This window comes from Mchenga conophoros, linkage group LG17, assembly GCF_057382185.1.
Source record: "Mchenga conophoros isolate Kocher_MC1m ecotype Shallow Benthic linkage group LG17, M_conophoros_male_GT1.1, whole genome shotgun sequence".
Classification (NCBI taxonomy): domain Eukaryota; kingdom Metazoa; phylum Chordata; class Actinopteri; order Cichliformes; family Cichlidae; genus Mchenga; species Mchenga conophoros.
The window spans coordinates 8,138,259-8,164,983 of NC_140542.1; the positions used below are offsets into that span (position 1 = coordinate 8,138,259).

At 39.6% G+C, this 26,725-nt stretch overlaps 1 protein-coding gene across 1 annotated transcript in view; it reads right to left on the reverse strand.

The window, feature by feature from the left end:
- Positions 1 to 26,725, reverse strand: part of col24a1 (collagen type XXIV alpha 1) — an 88,610-nt gene that overhangs the window by 1,617 nt on the left and 60,268 nt on the right. Inside the window, exons 27-59 of the mRNA XM_085251276.1 lie at positions 26,317 to 26,370; positions 25,714 to 25,767; positions 23,762 to 23,815; positions 23,615 to 23,659; positions 22,849 to 22,893; positions 20,058 to 20,111; positions 19,322 to 19,375; positions 19,154 to 19,207; positions 18,936 to 18,989; positions 17,668 to 17,721; positions 17,182 to 17,289; positions 16,667 to 16,720; positions 16,375 to 16,482; positions 15,861 to 15,914; positions 15,283 to 15,336; positions 15,085 to 15,141; positions 14,291 to 14,344; positions 13,638 to 13,691; positions 13,022 to 13,075; positions 11,813 to 11,866; positions 11,011 to 11,118; positions 8,733 to 8,840; positions 8,504 to 8,611; positions 6,130 to 6,183; positions 5,957 to 6,019; positions 5,660 to 5,713; positions 5,434 to 5,469; positions 4,496 to 4,531; positions 2,734 to 2,760; positions 1,857 to 1,922; positions 1,582 to 1,750; positions 1,392 to 1,501; positions 196 to 426 (exon numbers count right to left, since the gene is read on the reverse strand). Of these exons, the coding sequence (XP_085107402.1) occupies positions 196 to 426; positions 1,392 to 1,501; positions 1,582 to 1,750; positions 1,857 to 1,922; positions 2,734 to 2,760; positions 4,496 to 4,531; positions 5,434 to 5,469; positions 5,660 to 5,713; positions 5,957 to 6,019; positions 6,130 to 6,183; positions 8,504 to 8,611; positions 8,733 to 8,840; positions 11,011 to 11,118; positions 11,813 to 11,866; positions 13,022 to 13,075; positions 13,638 to 13,691; positions 14,291 to 14,344; positions 15,085 to 15,141; positions 15,283 to 15,336; positions 15,861 to 15,914; positions 16,375 to 16,482; positions 16,667 to 16,720; positions 17,182 to 17,289; positions 17,668 to 17,721; positions 18,936 to 18,989; positions 19,154 to 19,207; positions 19,322 to 19,375; positions 20,058 to 20,111; positions 22,849 to 22,893; positions 23,615 to 23,659; positions 23,762 to 23,815; positions 25,714 to 25,767; positions 26,317 to 26,370 (2,343 nt within the window). The remainder of the gene's footprint in view (positions 1 to 195; positions 427 to 1,391; positions 1,502 to 1,581; positions 1,751 to 1,856; positions 1,923 to 2,733; positions 2,761 to 4,495; positions 4,532 to 5,433; positions 5,470 to 5,659; positions 5,714 to 5,956; positions 6,020 to 6,129; positions 6,184 to 8,503; positions 8,612 to 8,732; positions 8,841 to 11,010; positions 11,119 to 11,812; positions 11,867 to 13,021; positions 13,076 to 13,637; positions 13,692 to 14,290; positions 14,345 to 15,084; positions 15,142 to 15,282; positions 15,337 to 15,860; positions 15,915 to 16,374; positions 16,483 to 16,666; positions 16,721 to 17,181; positions 17,290 to 17,667; positions 17,722 to 18,935; positions 18,990 to 19,153; positions 19,208 to 19,321; positions 19,376 to 20,057; positions 20,112 to 22,848; positions 22,894 to 23,614; positions 23,660 to 23,761; positions 23,816 to 25,713; positions 25,768 to 26,316; positions 26,371 to 26,725) is intronic.

Genomic DNA, 26,725 nt, shown 5'->3' on the forward strand with positions numbered 1-26,725 from the left:
AGAGCATATCATCAGGATATCAGTTTACATTTTCAAATCAGTCCCAGCAAGTCATAATTTCACGAGACAGTCCTATTGATATGCAGAATTATGTGTGGGTTTCTGTAAGAATAACCACAGAAAATGCTCACGACTAAATCAAACTGCCCTAACGACGAAAACAAAGGCACTTATTTTTTTTAAACACCACATTACCTTGCACTCATCTTGTAGCACATGTGGTTCAAGTAGTGTGTCTTTCTCAAACATCTGTTTGTTCCAGCCACGAAACCGAAGCCTGGTGTTCTCTTTGTGTCCACTGGAGCTGAAGCTGTCTGCGGTGCTGGAGGGTTGATAACTCAGGCAGTGAAACGTGATGCTTTGGCTAGCCTCACTGCTCAGTAAATGGAGAAACTTCATCTGGACATTTCCTATGTCAAATACCATCTGTTGGAGAGAGAAAGTGCACAGACGGTGTAGATTGTGAACACTATAGCATCATGTCAAAAGGAAAACAAACCAGTTTAGACTTGGAAAAAGAACTGCTGATGCTCACAAAGCAAGAGATGGATATGCAAAGAGCTGGAGTGAGAAGTATCATCAAGAAACTTGGAGACAGCCACACAGTACAGAACAACCCTGTCAATGGAAGGAAGTGAACATTTTCAAAGAATCTGGAAAGAAAACCAGTGAGAGATGTGTCTAAAGACCCCAGAGCAACTGCCAAGACAGCAGTGAGTTACTTAGCCAAGTCAAGAAGTAGTATTTAAGACAGTAACTAGAACCCTGCACAGGAATGGACTAAGAGGTTGGAGACCAAGAAATACTGCACTTCTTCAGAAGAGACACCTTCAAGCTAGAATGAAGTATGCGAAAGACAACCTGGAGAAAGATTAAGCAGCCTAGAAAGGTGTTCTTTGCTCAGCTGACACAAAACTAGAACTCCTTGGCTAAAGAGAGTACAAGGAAGTACAACCCTCGGTCATAGTTTTATAATTTTGTGAATAATTTTGTTTCAGTGTGCAAAGTAAAATAATATAAGCATAATGCAGTATAGCAAAATAAAACTAACTCTAAATGAATCAAAATGAAACTTTTCTTGTACTGTCAGTGTTAAATACTATGGTCTGAATCAGGGGTTGGCAACTCCAGGCCTTGAGTGCTGGTGTCCTGCAGGTTTTAGATGTGTCCTTGATCCAACACAGCTGATTCAAATGTCTAAATTACCTCCTCAACATGTCCTGAAGTTCTCCAGAAGCCTGGTAATGAACGAATCATTTGATCGAGGTGTGTTGACCCAGGATGATATCTAAAACCTGCAGGATACCAGCACTCAAGGCCTGGAGTCGCCCACCCCTGGTCTAAAGTAAGAGTAAAAGTGTCCTTTTTTCCCCCCACTCGTTCAGTGTTACCTTATCAGTTGACACTGGATGTAAACAAGTCTGTCCCCCTGCTGTAAAGTTGCAGAACACCTGGAAGGCATCAGACGTACAGCCCAGGTTTGGATCAACCCAGAACCAACCTGAAAAGAGAAGAATATTAATATTAAGACCTGCTACCTGTGCAAAATAGTGTCTTCCATGTATGGGTGAAGACACTCACCGTCTTTTAACTTGTGCTGGCAGTCCAGCAGGTCTTTACAGACACGAGCTGGGTTCTCCTTTGTCCCGAGAGGCTGTTTGATGCTCTCGATCACACTGCTCAAATACTGTAGAGTCTTAAGTACTTCCGTGTTCTGGTCTGGCATGCTCATCTCCATATTCTGGAAACTCTAGTTAAGTACGAGGATGATAACACTGTGAACTCTCAAGTTTTAACCTGACTTCACAAATCTACTAATCCATAACTTCTCTACCCATCCTTATAAAGTGCTTCACCTCAGTCCTCAGGGCATCATTGGAAGCGGATGGACTGTAGACTGCTAAGTCGTCATATAACACCCTCTGTGGATTAAGAATCACCATATTCAGTTCAATGAAAACAATTCAGTGCCTTCATTATTAAACTGAAAGATTTTAATCTGTCAGCTTGCTCATTGATTAAAGTAAATATGGCAGCAGAAAGACATGTCCAGTTTAGTGAGAAAACTTTAACAGCGTCAGTGTACACTTTAATACCACACAAGGGCAGAAAAATAAGTCTTGGATCAATAAACAGCCACATTCTTGATTTTGGCTGCGGGAAAATTAACAAATTCCCCTCAGTATAAACACCACAGCGATCACTGAATGTGTGTACACAAAAAAGGCAGCTGAGTTGTTTTAGGGGGGTTCTTGGAACTGTTTGAACAGGAAAAGGTCATGTAGAGAGCAGAAAGCTGCATGATATCCAGAATCTGGGACAAACAAGAGTAGCCACGCCAGAAAAGGCTTTGTCAGTGCTACTGAAAAAACAATCACAGGGATCTTAGTTATTATTGACATACACCATTTGTTGGCTCATCTAGAGTAAGACAGGAAACAGGTGCTTGTCCTGGTTCGTTCATACCCTGCCACTCAGAAAAAAATGGCTTGTATTACTTATTTTTTACTAAAACGTTTATTTAAGCTTGAAAAAGCACATATCTTAGGTTTCAGGAAAGAAGAAAGAGAGAGATGTAACTCATTTACCCCCCCAACCACAATGAGATATAAATACCTACAGGCTAGGTAATATATATTCAAGAACTGTACATCATTACAACATCTGAATTTTACATTAAAGCAAGACTCCTGCTGTCTAGGCAATCTTGTCTGCATTACACAAAATACTTACTGTTGGACCAGGAGCGCCAGGGGGTCCCTGGGGTGGTAGAAAGAAAAGGACAAAATGAGTAACACACACACAGAAATGATCTCATTGTGGTTGCCATCATTTCACTTTTTGGTTTGTCATGTATGCGCCAATGGACTCTGAAGAAAATGTACATTGCAGGAAAATGGTAGAGTGTACAACCACAGAACTGCCCTAACCCCAGCTCGCCATGTCATTCTCTGAAGTCTTGAGTCACTTCTCACTTCTTTACATTTTGCTTCCAAGGAGACAGATTTGGACTCCAGGCTTTCTGTAAATCTTTCAGAAGTTTTCTTTCGACACTGGCTGCTTGTTCACTTATTTTTAGTCTAGTTCTTGCGCTTGAACATTTTTGGAGGAATGTTTTGTTGACGTTGTTTTTTTGTCTGTTTGTTGAATCATTAAAGCATCAAAGAAGCATCTAGTGTTATGTATAGACCAATTTTAAATTGTTGCCGTCCCCAAAACACAATTTGTGGTGAAGGTGAAGAAGAAGAAGGTGAAGAAGAAGAAGAAGAATGAAATGAAAACAACGGAATTAGAATCAAAACAATGGAATTTGAATGAAAACAATGGAAGTTTAAAACAAACAGAGTTAGAATGAAAACAACGGAATTAACATGAAAACGAGTAGAATTATAATGAAAACAACAGAATTTGAATAAAAAGAGTAGAATTATAATGAAAACAAAAGCATTTGAATGAAAACAATGGAAGTTTAAAACAAACAACAGAATTAGAATGAATAGAACAGTTTGAATGAAAACAACGGAATTTCAATAAAAACAACGGAATTAACATGAAAACAACAGAATTTGAAGAAGAAGATTATTTGAAAGGGTTTCTCCAAGACTCAGGAGGTGAAAAAGAAGGAGTTGAAGAAGAAGGTGAAGAAGAAGGAAAAGTATGGTCAGCATAAAATGTTTCTGCACTTTTGCAACAACATAGTGAGCTATTAACTTAACATAGTATCTGAAACTTATGCCCTTAAGAAACAGGACAAAATCCAACAAAGACCTGACACAGTAAAACAATGGCAACACCAAATTTGAATCTAAATCATTATCAATATGTAGGGGGAGAAAGTCAGGAGAGAGGTACCACAGGGAGCGTCTACAGCAAACTGTAAAACATGGTGGAGGCAGAGATTTTGATCTACCATGCAGTACCATTTGGAAAGCATCTGATTATCAAAAGCTTTTTGACCTTATTCAGCATGGAAATGATCCCAAACATGCTGCCAATGCGGTGTAATCATACCTGGATACACACAATGATGTCAATCACACATGGACTGGTCTCCCCAGAGACCTCAACATTATTGAGGCAGTGTTGGATCATCTCAACAGAGAACAGAAAGAAAGGCAGCCCAACATCCAAAGAAAAGCTTTGGATGTTCTTCAAGAAGCTTTATGAAGTTCAGAGTGTGCTGAAGAATAAAGGTGGTCATACCAAATATTGATTTTCAAACACATTAAAAGCCCACAAACTGAGTTTTTGCCTTTCATACTATATTTCCATGCATGTTTGCACATTTCCATAAATCCTCGCATCTATTTCTTATTTTCTAATAAAATATAAAGGAATGAGAGGTGACTCAAAACATTTGCACTTCTGTATATTTGACCTGTGAAAACTCTCATTCATAATTGTTCATAATCCAAAATAACAGTGAAGTATATACAGTAGTTCTGTGTATACAGTAGGAATCATTCTGTAAAGTGATAGTGTAGTTAGCACTTACTCTGGGTCCAGGGCTTCCCTGTGGTCCCTGAGGCCCCTGAAAGAGTCAGGCACATAGAAAATACGCATTAAAATGGCTAAAATGATTACGATACACATACACTTCTACATAAATAACACACACGACGAAAAATAAAATAGATTAAATAAGTGCAGCCTCACAGTGAACAGAATGGAAGAGATTCGTGATTCATCTTCCTTCGAGCGCCTTGAAGCGACTGTTGTTGTGATTTAGCGCTGTATAAATAAAATTGAATTGGACTGAATTGAACTGAATCCTTCTGAGATGCTCTGTAGAGCGACAGTAGTATCACACACATACTGCCCCCTCTGGTGGACTAGGGACAAAACATTGGTGCAGCTGAACTTCATGATGTCTGTAAGTGGGATCTCAAGTCCTTTATATCCATACCATATTGTGAGCACATTTTAACAGCATCTGAGTAAAGCCTAGGATTAGAGGCCCATTGAGTACAGTGTGTTTGCGTGTGGTAGGGTGAAATGCAGAGGGATTTGCAAAGAACTGACAAACTAACTACCACAACCGAGAAGTGACTGTGTGGATTACACTGCGGCTTTCCCTGCTAACATTTTGTCAAGGCACTTCCTCAGCATTGTTTACACAAGAGGGCCCCACACTGCGCTCCAGGAGAGCGTGCTCATTATGACTCAGCCATAGCCTTAGCCTAAAGTGTCATACAGCACCGACACTCTAAGAAAGCCGTATAAACAAAACTACCACTACACCCTAGCTCACATTCATGTAACTTTCATCATCTACAGCTCTGTTTTTACACGCACAAACGGCTTTGAGGTGGCCGCTAAGACAACCGAGTGTTTCTCAGTCAGGAATGTTTGACACTTTGGCAGAGTGCAATCATGACATAATAATACAGAAGACTTTCCAGGTTTTGATTAAAGGGTTTGATTTCATCTCACCATTTCACCACCGTTTCCTTTTGGACCCCTTGGCCCCTGCAAAAAAGGATAACATAGCATAAAGACACATACAGCACTGTATTCCAATCTGTATTATCAATTAACTGTCTTTATTGGAAATTAAACAATACATACAGTGAAAGTCTGAATGTCAGAGTGTAATAATTCCTTTTTCTTTGTACAAGTCTTACACACACACATACACAAAATGAGAAAAAAAACCTACAGGTTTTCCCATTGGACCCATTTTTCCTTCAGGGCCTAGAGGTCCAGTGAAGCCCTGGAACAAACAGTGACATTGCTGAAAAAGCAGTAAAAACATCTATAAAGACTTCAAGGTGTACTGCACATGTGTCTACATTCATGTTCTCTTCATAAACACTTTGACAACAGGGAACAAAACAGAAATGTATTTATATTTCTGAAAGTTCTTTCCTGAGTGGGATTTGATTTAAAGCAGTACTTCTGAAGAAAGCACCATTGTGTGCCTACCTGGTCCTATTTCAGTTTCTATTAAACTCACCAAAGTACCCATAGGACCTTTAGGACCAGGGAAACCTCTCAGTCCTAAATCACCAGTTGGCCCCTGTTTCAAGGAAAAAGATATTTGTTATTTCTTATTCTAACCTACTCTCCTGTTATTTTTTATCGTTTTTCTATATGCTCTTAATACATGTTGGCCACTCAGTTGTTTACCTTAGGTCCTGGTAAGCCCTGTAAACCAATCATGCCCAAATCTCCAGTTTCCCCCTATAAAAAACAAAAAACAAAAAACAAAAAACACAATATGCAGAAGATGGCTCTTTTAAAAAAAAATTCTCTTATGTGATGTAATCGGGGCTGACAGCAAATCTCTCAACAATATCGTCAGTAGAATTACGGAGATTTACTCATAAAGGTGGGTGCCTAAGACAAATAGGTCTTAAGACACATGCAAAACATAAAGCCAACACTTATTATTGACAATAGAAAATAAGTTGTTTATTTCTTTCTTCTCCAATGGAGAAGAAAGGAACTTGATATTTGTTATTTAGTATACTGAACATCCAATAGCAAATCTCTAGCCCAAATTCTGGGCCCCATAAGTCTGAAGGCATTTTTGAGGCACAAAATGTGGTTTTAGTGTCAGGGCTACAGTTAGGTTTAGGCTAAGGGTTAGGCATTTTTGATGGTTAGGGTAACGGTAAGTGGCTAGGGAAAGCATTATGTCAATTAGATGTCCTTACTAAGATATAAAAGGCAAGTGTGTGTGTGTGTGGAGGTGGGGTTGATTTACTTGATTTTTCACCCAGTTTTAATACCAGACACAACAGGGACACTAGGCAAGCCTTATAAAGACCCTTCTTTTCTATTTCAAAAGAACTGGGGCACACACAGAAGACTTTCTGTCAATCTGCGGCAGTCTCAGTGCACACACTCACATGACCTAGACACACTGTGAGGGGATGGATGTCTGCGTCCTATCCTGTGTCTAAGCACATGCCTTCCAGGGTGGCAGACAGTGTTTGTACAGCCAGTCTTCCACATTCTTTAGACAGCTCCACTTTGAAACCGGTGACTCTGGCCCAGAGACTCTATTGACTAAAATGTGTAAAGGGATCTGACCCAAGGGTCTGAGTCTCCTCTCAGTTTCAGGAGCATCAGTGGAGATAACTATAGGAGGGGAGAGCAAGGGATTAAATGCTGTTTCTTTTTTCTTCTTCGGGGAGTTACATAAGTAAAGCAGAGCACCTCTTTTTCAGGTCCCTGGAGTGTGAGGATCTTACATAACTTGGCCTCACCAAGTGGAATGTTTCCATTCCTAGTCTCGCCCAGATAATTTGTTACTCTACTCAGGTTGGAAAAGTGTCAGGCACACATTGAAACCTCACCAAAGATTGGCTTCATATGTCCCTGAAGCTATATTTAGAGAGGTATTAAAGAATGTATATAAGCTTATAAAGCCATATTTCAACAAGTGCATTCCAGTGGAAAGTAATGTATATACTCTACCGGGTACATGAAAAAAAAGACATGACAAGTATCTGTGAAAAACACACAGGCTGAAATAAAAACTGTATAAATGTGAAGATTAAAGAGTTACAAAAATGCGTCAGGCATAGAATTAAAAAAAAAAATCTATATTGTATCTTGATTTAATATTATGCGATGGAGCTAGTTAATTTGATTTTGTAGCACTGTCTCTAAATGTGAATTCAGCTACCAGCATCCTGGTCCTGGGCCCCAGCATTGTGAGTTTGATGGAGCTTGAAGTTTTGCTTTGTTTAGGGGTTACAGTTCATTTATTTAGCGTATTTTGTTGTATTCCTTGTTCCTGGCTGTTTATTCCTCCCTCTGTGTTTGTCCTCTTGTGTCTAGTATTCTGCATTTAGTTAATTTATGTGTATGTGTTTCCCATCCGTTATCACACTTCTTGCCTCCCCTGTGCCTCGTTGTGAAGTCTTAGAATTTGATATTCTCGTCTTTTGATTACTTCCTGTCCTGCTTTGATAGTCCCTCGTCTCTTGGTCACTGTGTGTAGTTTTGTTTCCCTTGTCTTGCTTTCCCAAAGGAGTTTCAGCTGTTTTCCCCAGTGTTTCCAGTCTCCCTAATTACCTGCTGCGTGTTTATATATTCTCTGAGCCTCCCTAATGCCTCTCTTATTGTTTGTTTTACCCATGAAACACCAGCAATAAACACTGTTTTAAGTTTAAGTCCTGTCCTGCATCAGAGTCATAATCCTGTCTTCTAAACACTGTCCATGATGAACAGAACTGATCCTCAAACATACAGTTAGAGCCAAATGTTTTGCACACTGAGACTGTTTCTGTGCACCACCGCAGTGGATTTTAAATCAAAAATACAAGATGTGATTGAAATGCAAATTTTAGCTTTAAATTATCTTAAAAAGAGTTTAACGAAAGTTTTTAAATTAACTGTTAAGGAATTACAGCTGTTTTTATATATAGGCCTAATTGTATGTCAAAACTTTGATAATAAATCACAGAACTACCACACAGTTTAAAACAAACGTTCTCAAGTACTATTAAAGATTGACTTCCATTTTAGGACTTTGCTTGCATGTACTCACAGACAGCCCTTTGGGTCCTGGGTCTCCTTTCTTTCCCTGGTCACCTGCAGCTCCCTTCATGCCTTTGATTCCAGGGCCCCCCCTGTCTCCTGGTAGGCCAGGTTCTCCCTGATCCAATAAAAGGTCAATTAAACAGTTTAGGTGCATGTCACAGTAGCATTTTATCTCACCGGAGATGACTTTCTTTTTCACAAAGAAAATGGGTCTTTATAATGATTAACATTTCCACCTTGTGACCTGGCGGTCCCCTTTCTCCAGAATGTCCAGGAAGTCCAAGTTCTCCCATTGGACCTGGCCGTCCAGCAGGCCCTTCCAGTCCCACTGAGCCCCTCTGACCCTACATACACACAAGAGATGATTGAACAAATCTTTGCCAAGGTTAAAAAGGTACTAAAGTTAGTGTGCTTCCTCAAAAGGCACAACACAAAATCCACAAAACATTATGCCACTGTTTAAAACACTACTCTACAATAGTAAATGACATATATAGTGACACATTTGAGGTCTATCTTATGGGTGCCTCTTCTGTTTAAATGTTGCTATTAAACAAATGACACTCAAACTTCTGACAAAGCAGACAAAACCACAAGCATAGTCCTCTGCAAAAGCTAAACACAAGTGTATAAATGCATGTTGGAAAAATCATTTGGAACTTGAGTGTTAGTGGAGAGGGTTATTTACTGATGGTAAATATTGACATCTACTACAATTAGCTGCTATAGAGTACAATGAACACTATTTCCAGTGTTTCATTATATAAACAAAATTCTAAAATTGTTGTGTTGAAGCAATTTTAGAACACGGGTCCTCGACAGCGTATGTCTAAAGGCTGTCCAGAAAACCTGTTAGTGAGTTGTTTTTTACTTTGTAGACCACAGTGGTTTCCTGCTCCATCAGCAGTGTAGGTGAGGCAGCAGGGAGCCTGAGATTTTAGAATAACACACTCAGTGAGTTGTTGCCTCCCATGTGGCTGACAGTGAAGAGACAGGATACTTTAGGAATTTCGGTGGAATTACACCACCAGTGGTTTACTGGATGAAACCCACAGTATGCAGGTGTGGCAAACCCTTAGATAAACCAAGGTCTGAACAATTTACCCTTCACCTTTCCCCACATACAGGAATGCGGGTAAAAGGGGCTATGTGCCATTTAGAAATCATTTTAACTTCTAATCAAAAGAAAATGACTTGGAAGGTAAACATAAATTTGTTGAATTTGAGCCCGAAAGAGACGGATTTTAACTTTTCAACTAATTTGCACACAAGAGGGTCTGTAAATGTCACGAATGGCAGACCAGATTAAACCTAGATAACAACATCCATGGACATCTGGTACTTGGCATGTGATGCATAATCGGTTCATCATTTTATCATATTAGAAATTAATGTTGTGATTCTTTTTAACATGAGCATGAATTGTTAAGTTATTTCCAAAAATTTCATTTATGATGTCACAGTGAATTCTGTGCCAACTTAGGCACAAAGGGCAAAGACGATAACGACAAAAGGATTTATGAAACCTGACAGTTTTTTCTTGGCAGCTTGAGTGAAAAACTAAAACTGATTCACAGAAAAGCTGAAAATTATTTGAAAGGGTTTCTCCAAGACTCAGAATCAGCCGCTTTTAAGCAGCAGTTTGATTTAAAGACTTGAAGTTAAGGAGTGAAGAATGTCCTTTATCAAGTAAAACAACAACGGCCCTCTACTACAGCAGACCTGAAAATTTGCCTTCTTGTGGAGCTGAAAGTAAAAAGTGATGCAATGTCAAATCATTGCATTACTTTTTACACAGCAATGTAAGACATGTTACTATATTTAAATTAGACAGATATAATTTTAAGGGATTATTCACGTTCTTTCAACACCAGTGCAGTTGGGGATGTTACCAATGGGAAACTGTATAGTTTTAGTTCATCTGAAAAGCATCAATGGCTAAAATTAGCCTCACTAGACTTTCATACAACATTATCTAAATAAAAGCCAGACCAGTAGGACTTGGCTTTCCAACTTGGCTAAAAGGCCTTTTGCACGCATGTAATCCCAGTCCACTTTGGCTGCATATATATTTGGAGAGGCCCAAAATGAAGAGGCCAATCAAATCAAACAAGACATTTAATGATCAGTCCAAGTCTCCAGTCCCACTCATACAATAACAGATGGAAGGAGCTGGAGTAAATCTTTGGTCACTTGCAATTCCATGAGTCCCATTTGTTGATTTTTGTGGTGCTACAGAAAGCACGCCGCAAGTCTCCAGTAAAGGAACTCCCCTGTTGACAGTTTAGCTGTGCAACTACGTCTTTCGACTCCTTCTGCGACCAACATTAACAGTGCTCATGGTGAAAAACATTCAACTGAACTCTGCTTTTTAAATATATTTCATTAATGTGAGACTATTGAATTGCCTAAAATAGTAAGCTAATCAATTACTTAAGGCTACCGTAGTTAGCGTTTGCTATAATGTTAATCCCAACACCAAGGAAACGCTGCTGTCTATATGTCACCGATTACCTGTCGACCTTGTTTTCCTGGGAGTCCTGCTAAGCCAGTTGGTCCCGGGGGGCCATCAGGGCCTGGATAACCCTTCATTCCTGTGAGCCCAGGTAAACCAGTCGGCCCCTGTTAAATGACAGTGTCAGTTTCAGCCAGAGGGGCATTTAAAAATACCATCAATCTTTTCGTAAAACATCACTTTCCGTCAATAATCTCGTGACTATATTTACACCTGTGATTCTTCCTCTGATGCTTAGCCTGAAGCACTGAAGTCCACCATCTGGATCGTTAGAAATTACAGTAAAATATTTATCCTGGTCTTCTCTGTCTTCATATTTGTCAGTTACTTTGTCTTTCAGTTACTTCGTTTTATTTTGAAGGTTGGTTTTCTTGTGTGTCTTGCTCTGGGTTTTGTCTCCTGTCTTTGTTCCTTTCCTGCCTGTTTATTTCCAACTGTGTCTCATTGTCAGTCATCCCTAAGCCTGTATGTCTAGTCTTGTCTTTCTCTTTGTGTAATCATCTGCTCCCAGATGTCCTACTTTTGTCTTTAGTGCCTTCCTCATAGTTTGATTTAGTTTAGTTTTTGCATTTTTATTGCAATCATGTTGGGTTTTGGCTTATCAAGTTTTTTAAATTAAAGCTCACATCTGTTTATTTTCTCAATGATCACTGTTGATCTTGTGATTTTTTTTCTTTTAAAGGAATGAGAACCGTGTAGACATATGCAATAATTTGATGATGCAGAAGGTTCTCAGCTAATGTAAAGAGGCGGCTGCTTCTCTTTAGGCCATTCACTTAACTGAGCTAATATGATGCTTACTTCAATGCCGGGAGCTCCAACCAGACCTCTTGCACCTTTCTTTCCAGCCAAACCCTAGAAAAACATAAACATGAAAAATAACATGTGCATTAAAAAGAAAACACAAATGTTTTAGTATATCACTCTCTACACAGTAAAAATGTGATTTTTACTATACTTCACAGAGAAATGTTTCAGATTTTAGTGAAAATCACTGAATACTGTTGCAAGAAATGTCCAGTTCAAAACCTTTATGGATACTTTAAAACCATAACAGCTAAAAACATCAACCCAGTGACAGTGATTTATTCATAGTCCCAGAGAGATATTGTTTAAGAAATGCTTTATCAAAGCTGTTAATCTAAAACAGGCATACAGAAGATCCTCAAAGTTTCCAGTGTTTCCTGGCAGGCTGCTAAGTTCTCAGTGCTTCTAAGCATATGGAAATACAAGTTCCATGTTAAGGTATTGCATAAACTTAATTTGAACTCGAGTTTGGCGAAATCCACTGAAATGGTTGGATAGTATGTGAACTGCTTATATAATCACTCTTCTATACAAGCTGTTTCGCATGTGGTGGCGAGTCAGTCATGTCTGTGACACTTCAAGATTACAAAAGGCCGTATGGAACCTGATCAAGGAGCGTCAAAGCTGTTGCACAGGGAAATCATAGTTATGCAATTAGAAAGCCTGTGAAGACTGAGGGCTCTAAAGAACATGAGACTAAGCAAGCAAACCTGTTAGTTCAAGGTAGCACATGTTAGTAAAACGTATCTGCATTTTAAGTATCAAAGAACAAAAAGCAATGAGCCATTAATAAACATCAGATTAAATATTTGAGAAGTTTAATGGTGCATTCAGGGTGTAAGGAAAAGCTGCAGTTCCCTGGTTGCTGTCCAAACTTCATTGCTCCAAGCATCTTTTTTTTCTTCAACCGCCTGCTTTCTATCTCGATGAAGTAAGCAGAATTCTACCACAGCTGAGCTAAAATTATCTAGCGTGACAAGCAGCTTAAACATCTGTAGCAGCATGCTCCTGTGGTGACAGCTAAAAAAATGACAAATTGGGGATTTTGGTTAAATCTGTTTGCATCTGGTTTTGTACATTTTCTACTGTCAGGTGTAAATCAATCATTCCACACAGAGAAGAGACCAAATTTAGTGATTTCCTAAACTATTCACATTATTGAAAAGCTGTATTATGCTGTATGTGAATGGTGTCAAGTCTCACCGGAGCTCCTTTTTCTCCTTTTGGGCCTGGTTCTCCGGGGGAGCCTGGAGATCCCTGTGCGAAGGAAGAATACACTATAAAGTAAGTAGAATATAAACACGCAAAATATTATCAAGCTGTGTAGATCTATATAAAAATGATATGCAATATTATGATTATAAGGAATATCCTTGTTTACCCTACTTCTTAATCGAGTCACTTTTAACACTCCACAGCATATACAGTATATCCCACAGTATAGATCCTAATCTAATAGGCATTTTCCTGTTAGGAGAACAATCACACTCTCAAACTGAATAAAAAGTTTTGATTTAAAGACGTACTTATCTGTCACCCTTTGAAAGAACACATTTAGATATTTCATATATTTATCATCACCACAGCACACAGTAGAGATATTTAACTGTGGGTAAATGTAAAAAAAAACAACAGATTAAATAGTGTTGCTACGGCTGTGTGGGTTCTCTGCCATTAGGTCATGGTAGTCTTAAGCTTGAAAATAAAAAGGCAACCAGACTTCTTTAAGTCTTCTTTAGCTCTCATCCACGAGCCTTCTTCAGTCTAAAACTTCGGTTTAGTTCTTTGTAAATTTTTAGGCAGCTGTTTACTGACTTACCGGTGGGCCTTGTGGTCCAGAAGCCCCACGAGGTCCAGGGGTACCGATATAGCCCTGAAACATAATTTTCAGATTTGATAAGTAACTTTTTATTTGTGAATAATACATACACATCATTCTCATGTTCTTTACTAAAGAGGGAGCCCAAAAGCATAATTAATGTCTATACCCAAATGCCTCTTTTCCACCTGCAGTAAAAACTCAGAGGCTCCATAGTATCAAAACTAGGATTTTTTTATATTATCTATAACTGCACCGAATTAAGCTATTTCATCCATTTACTTAACTAACCAGTCTGTCTTTTGTCCTGTCTAAGGAAACTACAGAATAATACAACAAAAACAAATGCATCTAAAAACCAAAATGTTTTATATGTTAACGACAATGAAGATTTTTGAATTTGGAGACAAGTTCACAGACTAGCACAGACTCCCCCAGTTAATACGTTGCCATCACCGTGAACTTGTGCTCAAGTGTGTGTACTTCTTGGGAAAAAGCAACAGATTTTCTCAGCCTTATTGCTCGGATTTTGGTAATCCTCTCCAACATGTGTGGTCTGCTCTTCATGCGAAAGGGGCAGCGTGGAGTATAAACAACAATCAAGCAGACTGAGCGGAGTGCCGTGTGTCTGACGTTTAATGGTTCGTTCCTACCTGATAGCCTTCATCCCCCGACTCTCCACGCTCTCCTCGTTCCCCTGGAGGCCCCTGCGTAGACAATGAATGCACACACATGAATGTGCATACTGCATATACATACATGACTGTCTTTTACCTGCACAGCTTCAGGTGAGCTGGGCACCTACTCAGACTCACTCCCCACATATCAAACACATGAATCTCTCTGAACGTGATTACAGGGTACAATAAAGCAGAGGCTGGCATTGTATTGCTTATACTATACACTGCAATTCTGTGCCAACTTGAAAATTCAATACTACTGACGTGCAGACAGCCAATACCTCCAACTGTTCATGCAGTGTAGCCTCTGTCAGTAGTCATCATGACTATTGCAGGGGAAATGCATCTTAGAGAACACAACTGTTGTATGACTGCATGACTCCGGGGTTTCTAAAGCCGCTTTATGCTGATCCTCCTTTGATATTAGTTTAAGAATGAGTCACTGTGAAATATGCTGAATCCTTGTGGTGACTTAGGTATTAGGAAGAAAACTTTAGCTGTGCCCTGTGTGTGAGGTAGCCGTTTTGTCTCTAACTTCTCAGTCAGTAATTAAGACACAGAAGGTTGATAATCGCTTCATGCACATGACAGATTTAGGATAAGAAACTTTAACATTCATTTTTTATCAATGAGTGCATTTGGTGCTAAAATCAGGAGCTGATCAGGATTAACTTTTACATCCAGTCTCAATCTGGTATTTAAATTGCTTTGGATAAGCAGAGCAAGGAGAGTTCAGAATGGAGAGTTTAAAGGAAAGCAAGACCTACTGGTTCACCTAAGGGCCCTGGCAGTCCTGGGGTCCTGTTGTCCTCGCCTGGGTAACCCTGGGATGTAGCAAACGCAAACATACAATCATAGATGAGTGGATGTAGATTGCAGGCAGATAATTTAGTACTTTAAAGAACTCTGAATAACCTAAGAAATCCAGTTAAGGACATAAGTCACAAATTCAGGTATCAAATTACCTTTTCACCTTTGGGTCCTGGCGGGCCAACGGGCCCAGGCTTTCCAAGGTGCCCCTAAAGAAAAAAAAGAAAACCTGACTATTGTACGTAATGGGGCTGCCACACTTATGCTGGCTTTTAATCAGAACTGTTTTTTAGGGATAAACAAAATTCCATATATTATGTCAGATTCAATCAAGTCTGAAGGACTCTAAAAGCACACATGCACACACAGATTCACAAAAAACATTAGCAACAAGCATTAGGCTCTATTTGTGTAGAATTTGTAAAGATATTTTCTGATATCTAGTGTTTTTGAGGATATCTCAGGCTACCGAGAAAAGCAAAGAAGGATGACTGATGTGTCAGTCATCCTTCTTTCTTCAATAACTGTGAGTAAAGTGTTCTGGCATGAAAATCTCAGGGCACTGTACTCATGGGGTTTTGTGCGTTTCTGAGCATGTGCACATATGGTTGTTAAGTTTTCGTGTGTGTGTGTGTGTTTATCCCACATGGTTATACAATACACATTCATGTATACACGAGTGAAGACAAAAAGACTGTTTTCATGAAACCAAGTTTAGAGAAGAAAAACTTACTGGGTATCCTGGAAGTCCTGGTTGCCCGTCTATCCCCATGACTCCAGGCTGACCCTGGAAGCAATGCAGAAAATGCGAAATAAGGCCTTGAATCAGTCATGGTGCTTCTGCTTTGCTTTTTAGGTCTTCTCTAGATAAATATATCTTTGGCAGGCTTATAAATCGTTGATCCACAGCTATATCAAAGTAGTCTCAGTGGTTCTACTGAAAGGGGAGCTGAAAAAATGTCTGGCATCCTCCTAGCTTGCCATCTCTTACATCTTCTTGCTTTGGTTTTAACAGTTTGCTTTGGTTTTAAAATTCTGAGTTCGATTGACTTCAGCAGTATAAAGAATTAATTATACACAAGATGTGTCTTTTTCCCCTCTCTAGCCCATTATAGCTAAAGGTTCAGCTGATACAATTCCACAGATTCAATTAACAAACATCATAGACTGCAGGCCACACCTTCAATATAAACTGTGGCTTGCAGTCTTCAACACCTACAGTAGTAGAAGAAGAAATGGGACCTTACAGATGTGCCTCGAGTTCCCCTGGCACCTTTCAGTCCTGGCTCGCCCGGCTGGCCGATGTCTCCCCGAGCGCCAATCTCCCCAGCAAGACCAGGAGGACCCCTCTCTCCCTGTAAAAGATTGTAAATATAATTAAAAGACATAAAAATTAGTATTATTAATAAATCTTGCTGTTTTCGTTTTATTGTAAGCAGGTTACTTTAAAAATAAACTATAAGACTAGATGCCTCAGTGGCTCTCTGTGTTAAATGTGCCCTTTGTGTTAAATGGAACTTGGCTGATCAGGATATTTACTTTCTTTCCGTGCCGTCCTCTGTTTCCTGGGGGACCCACTTTTCCTTCTGGACCCTGTAAAGTGATTGCCAGTAAATTATATTGCTTAAAATACGTTTTAAATTATCCCAGAACAGACTCTGTCATATTCTGGATTCTATCTCACTTTATTGCCCGATGTTCAGATTAAACACTAACCAGCAGATACTGATACACTAGATACACTCTGAATCTGCGTCCTTCCCTCCAGATAACAGTGACCTTCTTGCTCCTTGTCACCCATGGCTAGACTTGGATCTGTATCTCCAAACACCAAGAACCTAAGATCTGCAGCTCTCAGACCATGCTACACATCCAAAATCTCTGACAAGGTAAATTTATCAACCCAGTAGCAAAACGTTTTTATTGAAGAGCAGAGTGACCCCTACTGGGAATCAAAGGTATTATTTACAGAAATGTGTCTCTAGATTTCCCTCATTTACATGAAGTTTGCTGTATTATCTGAAAGTTAAACTTTGGGACCAATATTAACTTACACGGAAGCCCTGTTTCCCAGGCTCTCCAGGTGGCCCCAGGGGTCCAGGATCCCCTTCTGTCCCTTTCTCCCCTGGCTCCCCAAAAGGCCCACGCTCTCCAGGTTCACCCTGGCAATTTGACGTAGAAAGAGGAAAACAGGCACACAAGAAAAGAGTAAAAGTAAAGACAATTCAGCAACAATAGAATAAGCTTTTATTATATTACCACTAGAACGATGGAAGATTTGGGGCAAACTAACATTACTTTCACCCGCTTCCGTAGATTTTAATATCATACTCAAATCCAGTGTGAAATTAAGTGGATATACTAAGTAATGCAATGAGATTCAATGTACCACTGGGATGACCTATTTTGGAATCCTGAGCTAATCTGCGGATGTTCTAACATTTTGATTTACTATCATAGGGTCAGTCCTGCTAAAATAAATCTTTTGCCTCCCTGGTTCATTTGATCAGAAATAATCAAGAACACACAAGTCAACAAACCTTGGCTCCATCTTTTCCCTGAGGTCCATCTTCACCAGGGGGACCGGGAGGACCCTTAAAACATAAAAACAGTTTTAAATACATCTGCTGTAAAAAGTTAGAAATCAGCAGTTCCTATTACATCTCAACTCAAGTGCCAAGAAAACTACAATGCATCTATGAATTTTTACTTCAGTTTTAATTGGAGCCGTTTATGAAATAGACATTGATTCTTAGTAACAGGCATGCTGCTTCTGGAAATCCTCGGCAAGTTTAAATAATACTCTGCACAACTTCACATCCCTTGGTAACACAAGATTGTTTAATAATTTGTGTAACCTGTGGTTACGTGTGATAAAAAAAAGCTCCCAGCCCGACCTAATCTACTACATGCATGCATCCTCAAATATACTTGCACATCACTTCAATGTGATGAGAACTAGACTTTACTTTACTTACTCTTGTATTTATAATGTGTTTGTTTAAAACAAAAATACATTAAGGGATAATTATTTTTGCGTAACCAAAAGGCAAAAATCATGCAGCGCTCTCTAAAATGGAAATAGATTCATGAAAAATTCAAATTATGTTGAAATCCACAATATAATCATTTAAACTATAAAACCTAGACCTCATAGAACATCTGCACTGGTAAGATCTCCATGGAAACAACCATACTGCCACATGTCACATATGATCCAGGTTTTTGTTTTCCATCCAAGTATTTGATAGAAAAGGATTGCAGATTTAGCTCGCTTCCTCTCACACATTTTACATAATCAAAATAGTTTTAAGTACATATGAGGAACTTAAAATACATGAAATGATGAAAGGAAGATAGAGACTGGGGCATAAAGTGCGTGCATGTTTGACAGAAGCCGCTTGGCCCCTCTGCTGCTGACAGCTTATATCCAGTACTCATGGGCTGCATCATGCCATTCTTTGCAATAAGCCTCGACTTAATGAAACACTTATCTAACACACAATGTTTTTGAATGGATCTTGCACAGTTAAGCCCTGTCATGTTAAAAAATCTGCCCACGGACAGCCAGCCATTCAAAGCTCTGCCTAATTCTGTGCACAACACGGGAAGATGAAACTAAAGCAGTCTGTTCCATCTACATATATATATAGTTTATACATCACACAAACACTCTTGTATTTCTACTTTCTTCTGGCAAGCGGATAAAACATCTCTGTCAGAATGAGGGGGGTGAGTAAATATACAACTGGGTTAGGGTTACCCGAACACAGGGAAGGGAAGGGATTAGCAAACTGCAGTCACTCACTCTCATTCCCTCCTGCCCCTGCTCCCCTTCAGCTCCTGGAGGCCCAACATCACCCTACAGGGAGACAAACCACAACAAGAAGCTGGCTGGAGGTCAGAACACACTTACATATTTGCATCACCCGCTGTTTCACTTTCAATGAGCGTGCCCATTGATTTGCAAATTAGTGGAGCAGGAAGAAGGCAAAGGTTCAAGAATTATAACAAGACAGTACAAACCTTTTCCCCTGGCTCTCCAATGGCACCTGGTTCTCCCTCTAAGCCTGGTAAACCCTACAATGATGGGAAAGAGAACCATAGGCAATATTTCATTTGTATACATTTGGATAGGATTGTCAAATAATACTCATAATCAATAAAGCATCATGAGCATTTAATGTAAAGTACTTCAGGTCCTTGTTCTCCATCAGGTCCAGCCTCTCCAGCAGGTCCTCTGGGTCCCTGAAAGAAAAAGAACCACCATGGCTAAAGCACACAAACACAATGATTCAGGAATCTCATTAACTTCTACATCAGGAACTTAAAACAAAATAGAACAAAATAGATATAATAAAAAATTCTAGCATGTAATGCCCCAACTTTTAATTATATGTCTAGTCTAGAAAAAGAACTGAGAGATGAGATTGAATGAGTCTGAAATAAAAAGACTGAAGACCAGCCAAACACACAAGATGACACCTATAACATAAACCGAGCATCTAGCATTACAGAAAGCTCTCACCCTTATAAATATCTGTATCTGACTGTTTGACATTCCTCCTGCCCCTGTGGGGACTGAAGGAGTTCCAGGCAAATTAAGAATTTGAAGACTAAGCCAAAAAGGTAGGCACAAGGTGGGGAGCATTCAGGTGTGGTGAAAGCAGAAGAGGGAAGAAAATAAAGAATATCAAATATATACTCCCTCCCCCGAAATGATTCTCTTTCTGCTAAGATCAGAGCTTCTCGTGTGATTTAAACTGTAACAGCTTCTCCCTCGCGAAACTCGTGCGAGCATCTACGGGCGAGCGCGTTCTCCCCGCTGTCATTACATGTTCTGCTGAAGGTGTTTTTCACAGCATGCGGTTTGTTTGCAGTTTCCTGTAACAACCACATCAATGCAGCAGGAAAAAAAGCGCATACTTACTGGTTCACCTTGGGCTCCCCTCTCCCCGGTGCTGCCTGGAATACCTGGTTTTCCCTGGAAACATAATCATGAGCTCAGTGGTGATTCACTCAAACATCCTGTGTAGTTAACAGAAGTCATGCACGGCTTCTCGTCATTACCAACACCACCATCATTATCACCACAATTTCCCGTGTGGCCACACACACGCGATGGCTGAGTTTAATATTTCAAGGTTGCCTGACAGCTACAGACACAACACAGAAACTCCAGGATGAGACTCTGTTTGTCGTAGTCCAAACATTGTATAGCCAAGACACTCCAATTATGTGACCAATGGCATTTGTTTTTATGCCTGTGAGCTAAATTTGCAACATCAGAAGTTTTGTGGCTCATGAAGCAGAGCAGGTCATCTGCTAATTTAAAGGTTGGTGGTTTAATCCCTGGCTACTCCAGTCTATGTGCCAAAGTATTCTTGGGCAAGATACTGAACCTTGAGTTACTTCTCGTGCACTTATCGAAGAAAGTATTTAGACACAAAAAAAAGTGCGTATGTGATGAGACATGAGGTATAAAGTGCTTTATACAAACAAGTCAATTTACTATTTAATTCAATAAGGTAAGTCCTTTGGATATTAATTTAGAGCAGCATAGCTGGTTAAAGTCCAATAGTCCCAGTCAAAAGGACATTCAACCGCTAAAAATCATTTACTGGCATTCCTGAATGGAAACATAACTGTAATTTGGCATCTTAATCCAGAAATAATAACATCATTTACCATTTACTATCATTTTGATTAAAGAGCTTGTGCACAATGGTGGTTTAACCACTACAGAAACATAAAAAATGATTTTGTTAATTCCCAGTGCTGTTAATTTAGGGCTTCTGTAGCATTGCTTCCGTCTACTGAAAAGGTTAGACACAAGGGAAAAATATGTTTTCAAACTGTACACGAGGTGAGTGAAATGAACTAAGGGGAGAAGTACAAAAAAGCACAAAAGCCAATGACAATTTTTAAAGTTCACTTACTGTTTAAAAACAAGAGCCAGTTAGAGTAATGGGCTAAAAAAAAGAGCGTGGACCACAAAAAGATTTATGAGCAGCAGTCACAACCACTGTCAGCTGCTTTAACTTAACAGAACTGCCTTCGACTGTGAGCTTCATGGGACATGACATCACAGATAGCATCGTTTTCTCGCTATGACTCAATTGGTTCTTTTTTCTCTTTTTTTTTTTTGCACAGAGAAAATAGGAATTAGAATGAGTTACAAGTTTTGAGAGATATTTTATTGGGCACAAGATGGCGCTAAGACGTCAGAGTTGGAAAAATTGAAACAATGCTGCATCTTTGGCAGCAGCAAGGAAAGGTAGAGAAAGTTCCTTTAAAAGAGTGCAGTAGCAGCAACAGTGGGACAAAAGCTACTGTCAGCAGAAACTCCTCGCTGTGAGGTGAGGATGCAAGCTGTGTTTGGAAAGCACACAGGTTGAAACAAGTCCCAAGTTTGTGCTTGATGTCCCGTCCAAAGGATGGCACGAATGTACTGAACGAGTGGTTTCACTGTACCGATGGCTGACTGAGAGAGAGAACGCAGGCCCAGACGCGTCTTTGTAGGTGTTTGTCTGATAAGAATGATTACCAACAATCCCAAAGCGTCAAATGTTCAGCCAAGACATGATTTGTGGGCAAGTAAAGAAGCTCATTTGTCAGTGGTAAATAAAGACAAGCCAAACAACAGCACGAAAAGAAATGAAGGTGATAAACAGCATATATATCTATATCTATCTACATATACACACATACATACATATTAGAGAGAGAGAGTAGCGAGCTAGACAGATAGATATGACTGCTGTGAAGATCATCACTCCATAATTAACCAGCCCACATGGAGCCATTTTTGATTGTGCCACTGATCTCTGCTGTTTACATGCTTTTGCCATCTGTTGATCAGTTATTGCAGCCTTTCGCAATGCATCAAAACTGCAATTCATCATTTGATCAATAATTAATTGTAAAGACCAAAAAAGGGTTGGAAAAAAAAACCAAAAAAAACAACAACCTAGGGCTCCTAAAATCTGCCAAAAGTCTGACTGTGGCGTGACCTGCTGCATCTATTTGTTCAAATATCCCACTGAGTATTTACTGTGGTCACAGCTCTTTGATCAAAAACACTGAAGTATAATTGTTCCACTCTGCATGCTTAAAAGTATCCTTGGTGAGATACTGAAGCCTGAGTTGCCCTCCATGCTTTCACTGGAGTGTGAACGTGTGAATGTTAGATATAGCGAGCACTCAGACATAGAAAAAAGTGCTGGAATGAATGGGTGACTGAGCAATGTTATACAAAGCACTTTGAGTGATGAAACAGAGTAGAAAGGTGCATTCCATTTCTCTTAATAAACCCTTATCTAATCTGCAACCACGAACTGGATAAACAGTTAAGAAAATGGATGGCTGTGATTAAATGAAATGAAACAGGTCTGGATGAATGTCTTATTTGGACTTTGAACACTGTAAACGGGCTTAAAGTAGTGAAGATTTACTCCTTATTTCTTAAATATAAAAGAAGGAAATTGTGTTAGCAACTGAGACATAATAATTTTAGTACCGCGCAACGTGCGAAACCTTGAAGTCATGCCAGACGAGCAGCAAGGAGCGCATCATCACATGCTGATGAAGAGCGCAGAGTGTGTATTGTTAGTGCAAATAAAAAGATTCTTCATGATAGCTTTAAAGTACTATTCTACACTGTTGCTTCTCAAAAAAAAAAAAAAAGCTTTAAGAGACAAAAGGAAAGAAATATTACTCACAGGCTTCCCAGGAGGGCCTCTCTCTCCTGGATTTCCAGCCTTGCCCTTCAAGAAGAAAAATATACATATGAATGATTAACGCGTATTGAAATATGTTAGGTTAACTCAAATCAAACCCATTACCATGTCTGATGGTGATGCAGTTCCAGCTACTACCGCACAGCAGAAAGACGGATGTTTGACATTGACCGCTCAAACATCGAGTTTTAGGGAATTTCTCCCATATGAAGACAAAAATGTGAGTGTTTTGCAGGAGGAATAAATAAATGTGTTGTTCATTTATCTTCAACTGCATGATGGCGCAAAACAGCCCAAATGTTTACTTTCATCCTGCTACTCTTCAGCTTATTGAGATCAGGTTTCTTTTACTACAGACCGCCAGCAGCACAGGCGAATTACATTTGCGTCTAATCCGCCACAGGGGCAACTAGACCAAAGCCTCCCTCTGAAGATAAAAACTGCTTAAAGTCTGATGGAGCTTGTGCACCGGGCAAGCCGTTGTTGTTCTTGATGCTGTTTGAAATCAGACGCACTCGTGACCTTTCCACGAAGTGAATGTGCATCTTCAAGAAGGGGGGCGTGCTTGTTGGCTTGTCCGATGAAGCTGGATGACGCATATTTTATGACTTTTTTTATTATTCTTGGCTTCAGACAAATTAAGCTACGTAAATGTACTCAAAGGCCTTCAAGTATATGTAAAACACACAGCATTCCCTGTTTCTCTCTTATACAGATGTGAAAACACGTTGACCTAAAGACTACTTACTATTAAGCTTGGCTCTCCTTTAGGTCCGATCTCCCCCTTTTCACCCTGAAAAACATACCACCGTTTGGAACGAGATTTAGGATAAAGCCTCAGCTAACACACAGGAATTAGTGTCAATTTCCTACTATATCTATACCATGATGTTACCTTGATGCCCTCAGGACCCAGTTCTCCCGGTGGGCCATCTGGACCTCGGGGTCCCTGTGCAAAAACAAGACGAGCCACACCACTGAACATCACTCAACAAAGAAAGAACAGTACGTTGAGCATCTAAGCTCTCACATGCCAACTATGGGTAATGAAACAGCACCACCAGCAAAGTAATTAGTCTGTATTGTTTGTCTGTTTGGGGAGGTGTTCCAGCCTGATGTAGCAGCCTCCCACCCCCACAGAGATTCAGGGGTTTCACAGCATTGTAGCGCCACCATACAGAGACAACGATCTATAACACCGACACCCTCAGCCCCCCTCTTTTTTTTTTGCTCCTGTCCATGCTTTTAGACCTTTCAGCTTATCTCTCCATTGAGTCTTCCTTTTATATCTCTTCCTTTGAGGACAAATCTGCTGCTATTTTGCTTGAGCCTCTCGTGTCACTCTGCTCTTTTATCGTCCTTGTAGGATTTATCGTTATATTCTTTTTCCTTTTGTTCACCTCTCCAACCTCAGTCTTGATTTAAACACCATTGAGTCATTTACTTTTGCCTAATCTTTCATGTTATAATGGATGCTATGTTCCTTTATCTGTTTAATCTTGTAATAGTGTGGAAAAAACTTTTCTTAGTGGCACGGACACTAACTGAAGGCAGGTGACGTACATTCACCCCTGCAGTGTGGCACTGAGGTCATGGAGCAGTAAAATTATGACAACACTGAGTTGCCATAAGGTTTGCTGTCATTTTAAAGGTCAGCTTGGTCAGCTTGGCTGCCTGTCTCACAACTAACCAGATGTTGACTGAGATTCATATTTCTTCATGTTTTTTGGTGGGAAAATAGGCAAAGCAGTTATTTAGTTGTTTCAATAACAGCTGTTTTTTAATAATTCACTTTAGTCAGTTTTCTTTGGCCTACAATAAATCACATGCATTTACAATGACTGATGTATTTGACCTCAACAAAGACAGAACTGACACACGTGTGGATTATGTTAAACAACTCAAGTGGCAAGTGTCGTATGTCTTTCTGGGCAAAATATGCAGAAGGAAGAAAACATTCTGAGAATTAAAGAAGACGATCTCAGATGAGAACTAAAGTAATGTGGTAGTAACTTATTACAATTATTTTTTCTCCTAATAGGACACATTCAACTAGAAAGCTGCTGTTTGGTGCAGAAGCTACTGTAAGTGGATGTAAACTATCAATTTAAAGAGGCGATTTTTGCAAAAATAAAAGTTTGAAAAGTCCAAAATGAGCTTCTGCTTGCTTACGCTAGCCCAGTATTTTACAAGAAAGCACCAAACTTTTAAGTACCTTGCTGGTAAAAGAAATTTGGAAAAGCTGCTTATGTGTTAACAATTAAACGATTCTTCGGGGACTTTTCTAAATGTCAAGATACAAAACAAAAGAGTTTGTTTCCAATCAAATAAAAAATCCAATCTTTTTTTTGAGGGCAAACAGATTTCTGTTAATACCACAGGACTGCAGTAATCTTATTAAAAGATAGCAGGACATGCCGTGGCATGTATATCTGCCAAGTTGGTTCAGGATTTAAATTTGCTTCCTCCTTAATTTCTGCTGCTGCAGAATTTAAATCCTTAGAAAATCACAAGCACAGAAACCAGAAACTGTTCTTTTGCCACCTGTAGGTGTTGTTCTTCTCTCTGCCACACGATGTCCCACCAGCATTAAATCACCTCACTGGTTTGACCTTACAATGATGTCTTGTAACACTAGATTCATGGTGCTCGTGAAACAGTTGTAATTGCACCTATAAAGAAGCTTGGGCCATGTGGAACGACATCCACATGTCTTTTAATTGCTTCAAGCTCTGGTTTATGGGAAAGAAGATGTGATGTGAAACAGACAAACCAAAGGTCTGATGAGGGAAGTTTTTTTTAAGGGACTGATGCAGCTTGTGCCCAAATGTTACAGTCTCCTCTTACCCTTCTACCCTTTGGCCCAGCAATGCCTGGACTACCCCTCGGTCCCGGTGGACCCTGTCAGAAAAAAAAAAACAGTGTGGATATAGAAGTGAAATTAGTGAGAACATAGACCAGGAAATTATAAGAAGAAGGGAAAAAATAAGAATAAAGTTTGAAGGTTTTCATAATATTTGGTGGAGTTATGGTTATAATATTTAGATAAAATAACTATGCATCTTCTAACCACATCATCACTAATGCTGTGAACCTACGGCATGCTGCACAAACAGCTCGGTGGAAATGATCTTCAGCCAGTTAGACGCACTGTTTACTGCTCCACGCTAAATTGTGAGAATGGGGGAAACTGATGTATCAAATAGCCCTCATAAACTTTGGGTGTTTACAAAGACAAACTGTGCTGAAGGATCACGCTCAAGGGCCCAAGAAAATCTTGCAATTTAGGTATTTACAGACATCCAGCCGAGACACTTGGTACAGAAGATGAGATTCATTAATACACAGGGAGCAAAAAGTACTCAGCAAAGGAAATTGATGACAAAAAATACACATATAGGGAGGTATGCATGAGGTTAAAATCCTGCATGTTTTTGTTGCTCCACTTACAGGTGCACCTTGCATGCCGATGTCCCCTGGGCTCCCTGGCAACCCTGGATAACCCTGACACCAAAAAGAAAGGGGAAAACATGTCACTCTTTATTGATATCGCCTACAAAATCATTTTTAAAAAGTAAAAGTGGTAACACGACATAAAATATCCAGGCTTATCTGCACTATGCTTTGGGATCAGCAGCTAATCTGGGGCAGCGGTGAACAGAACTGTGTTTCATATTATGTTGTCTTAGAATGGGCTCCAGGCTGTTCGGTGTTGTGGTTCTCACCCACATTTTACAGTATTTTCCTATAATTATCTATGAGGGAATAACACCCAAAAGTCAAAGAAAGTCACTAAAGACTAGAACACGTTCCAGAAAATGCTAATCCTGCAAATTGTCTTTGAACAGAAACAGAATTT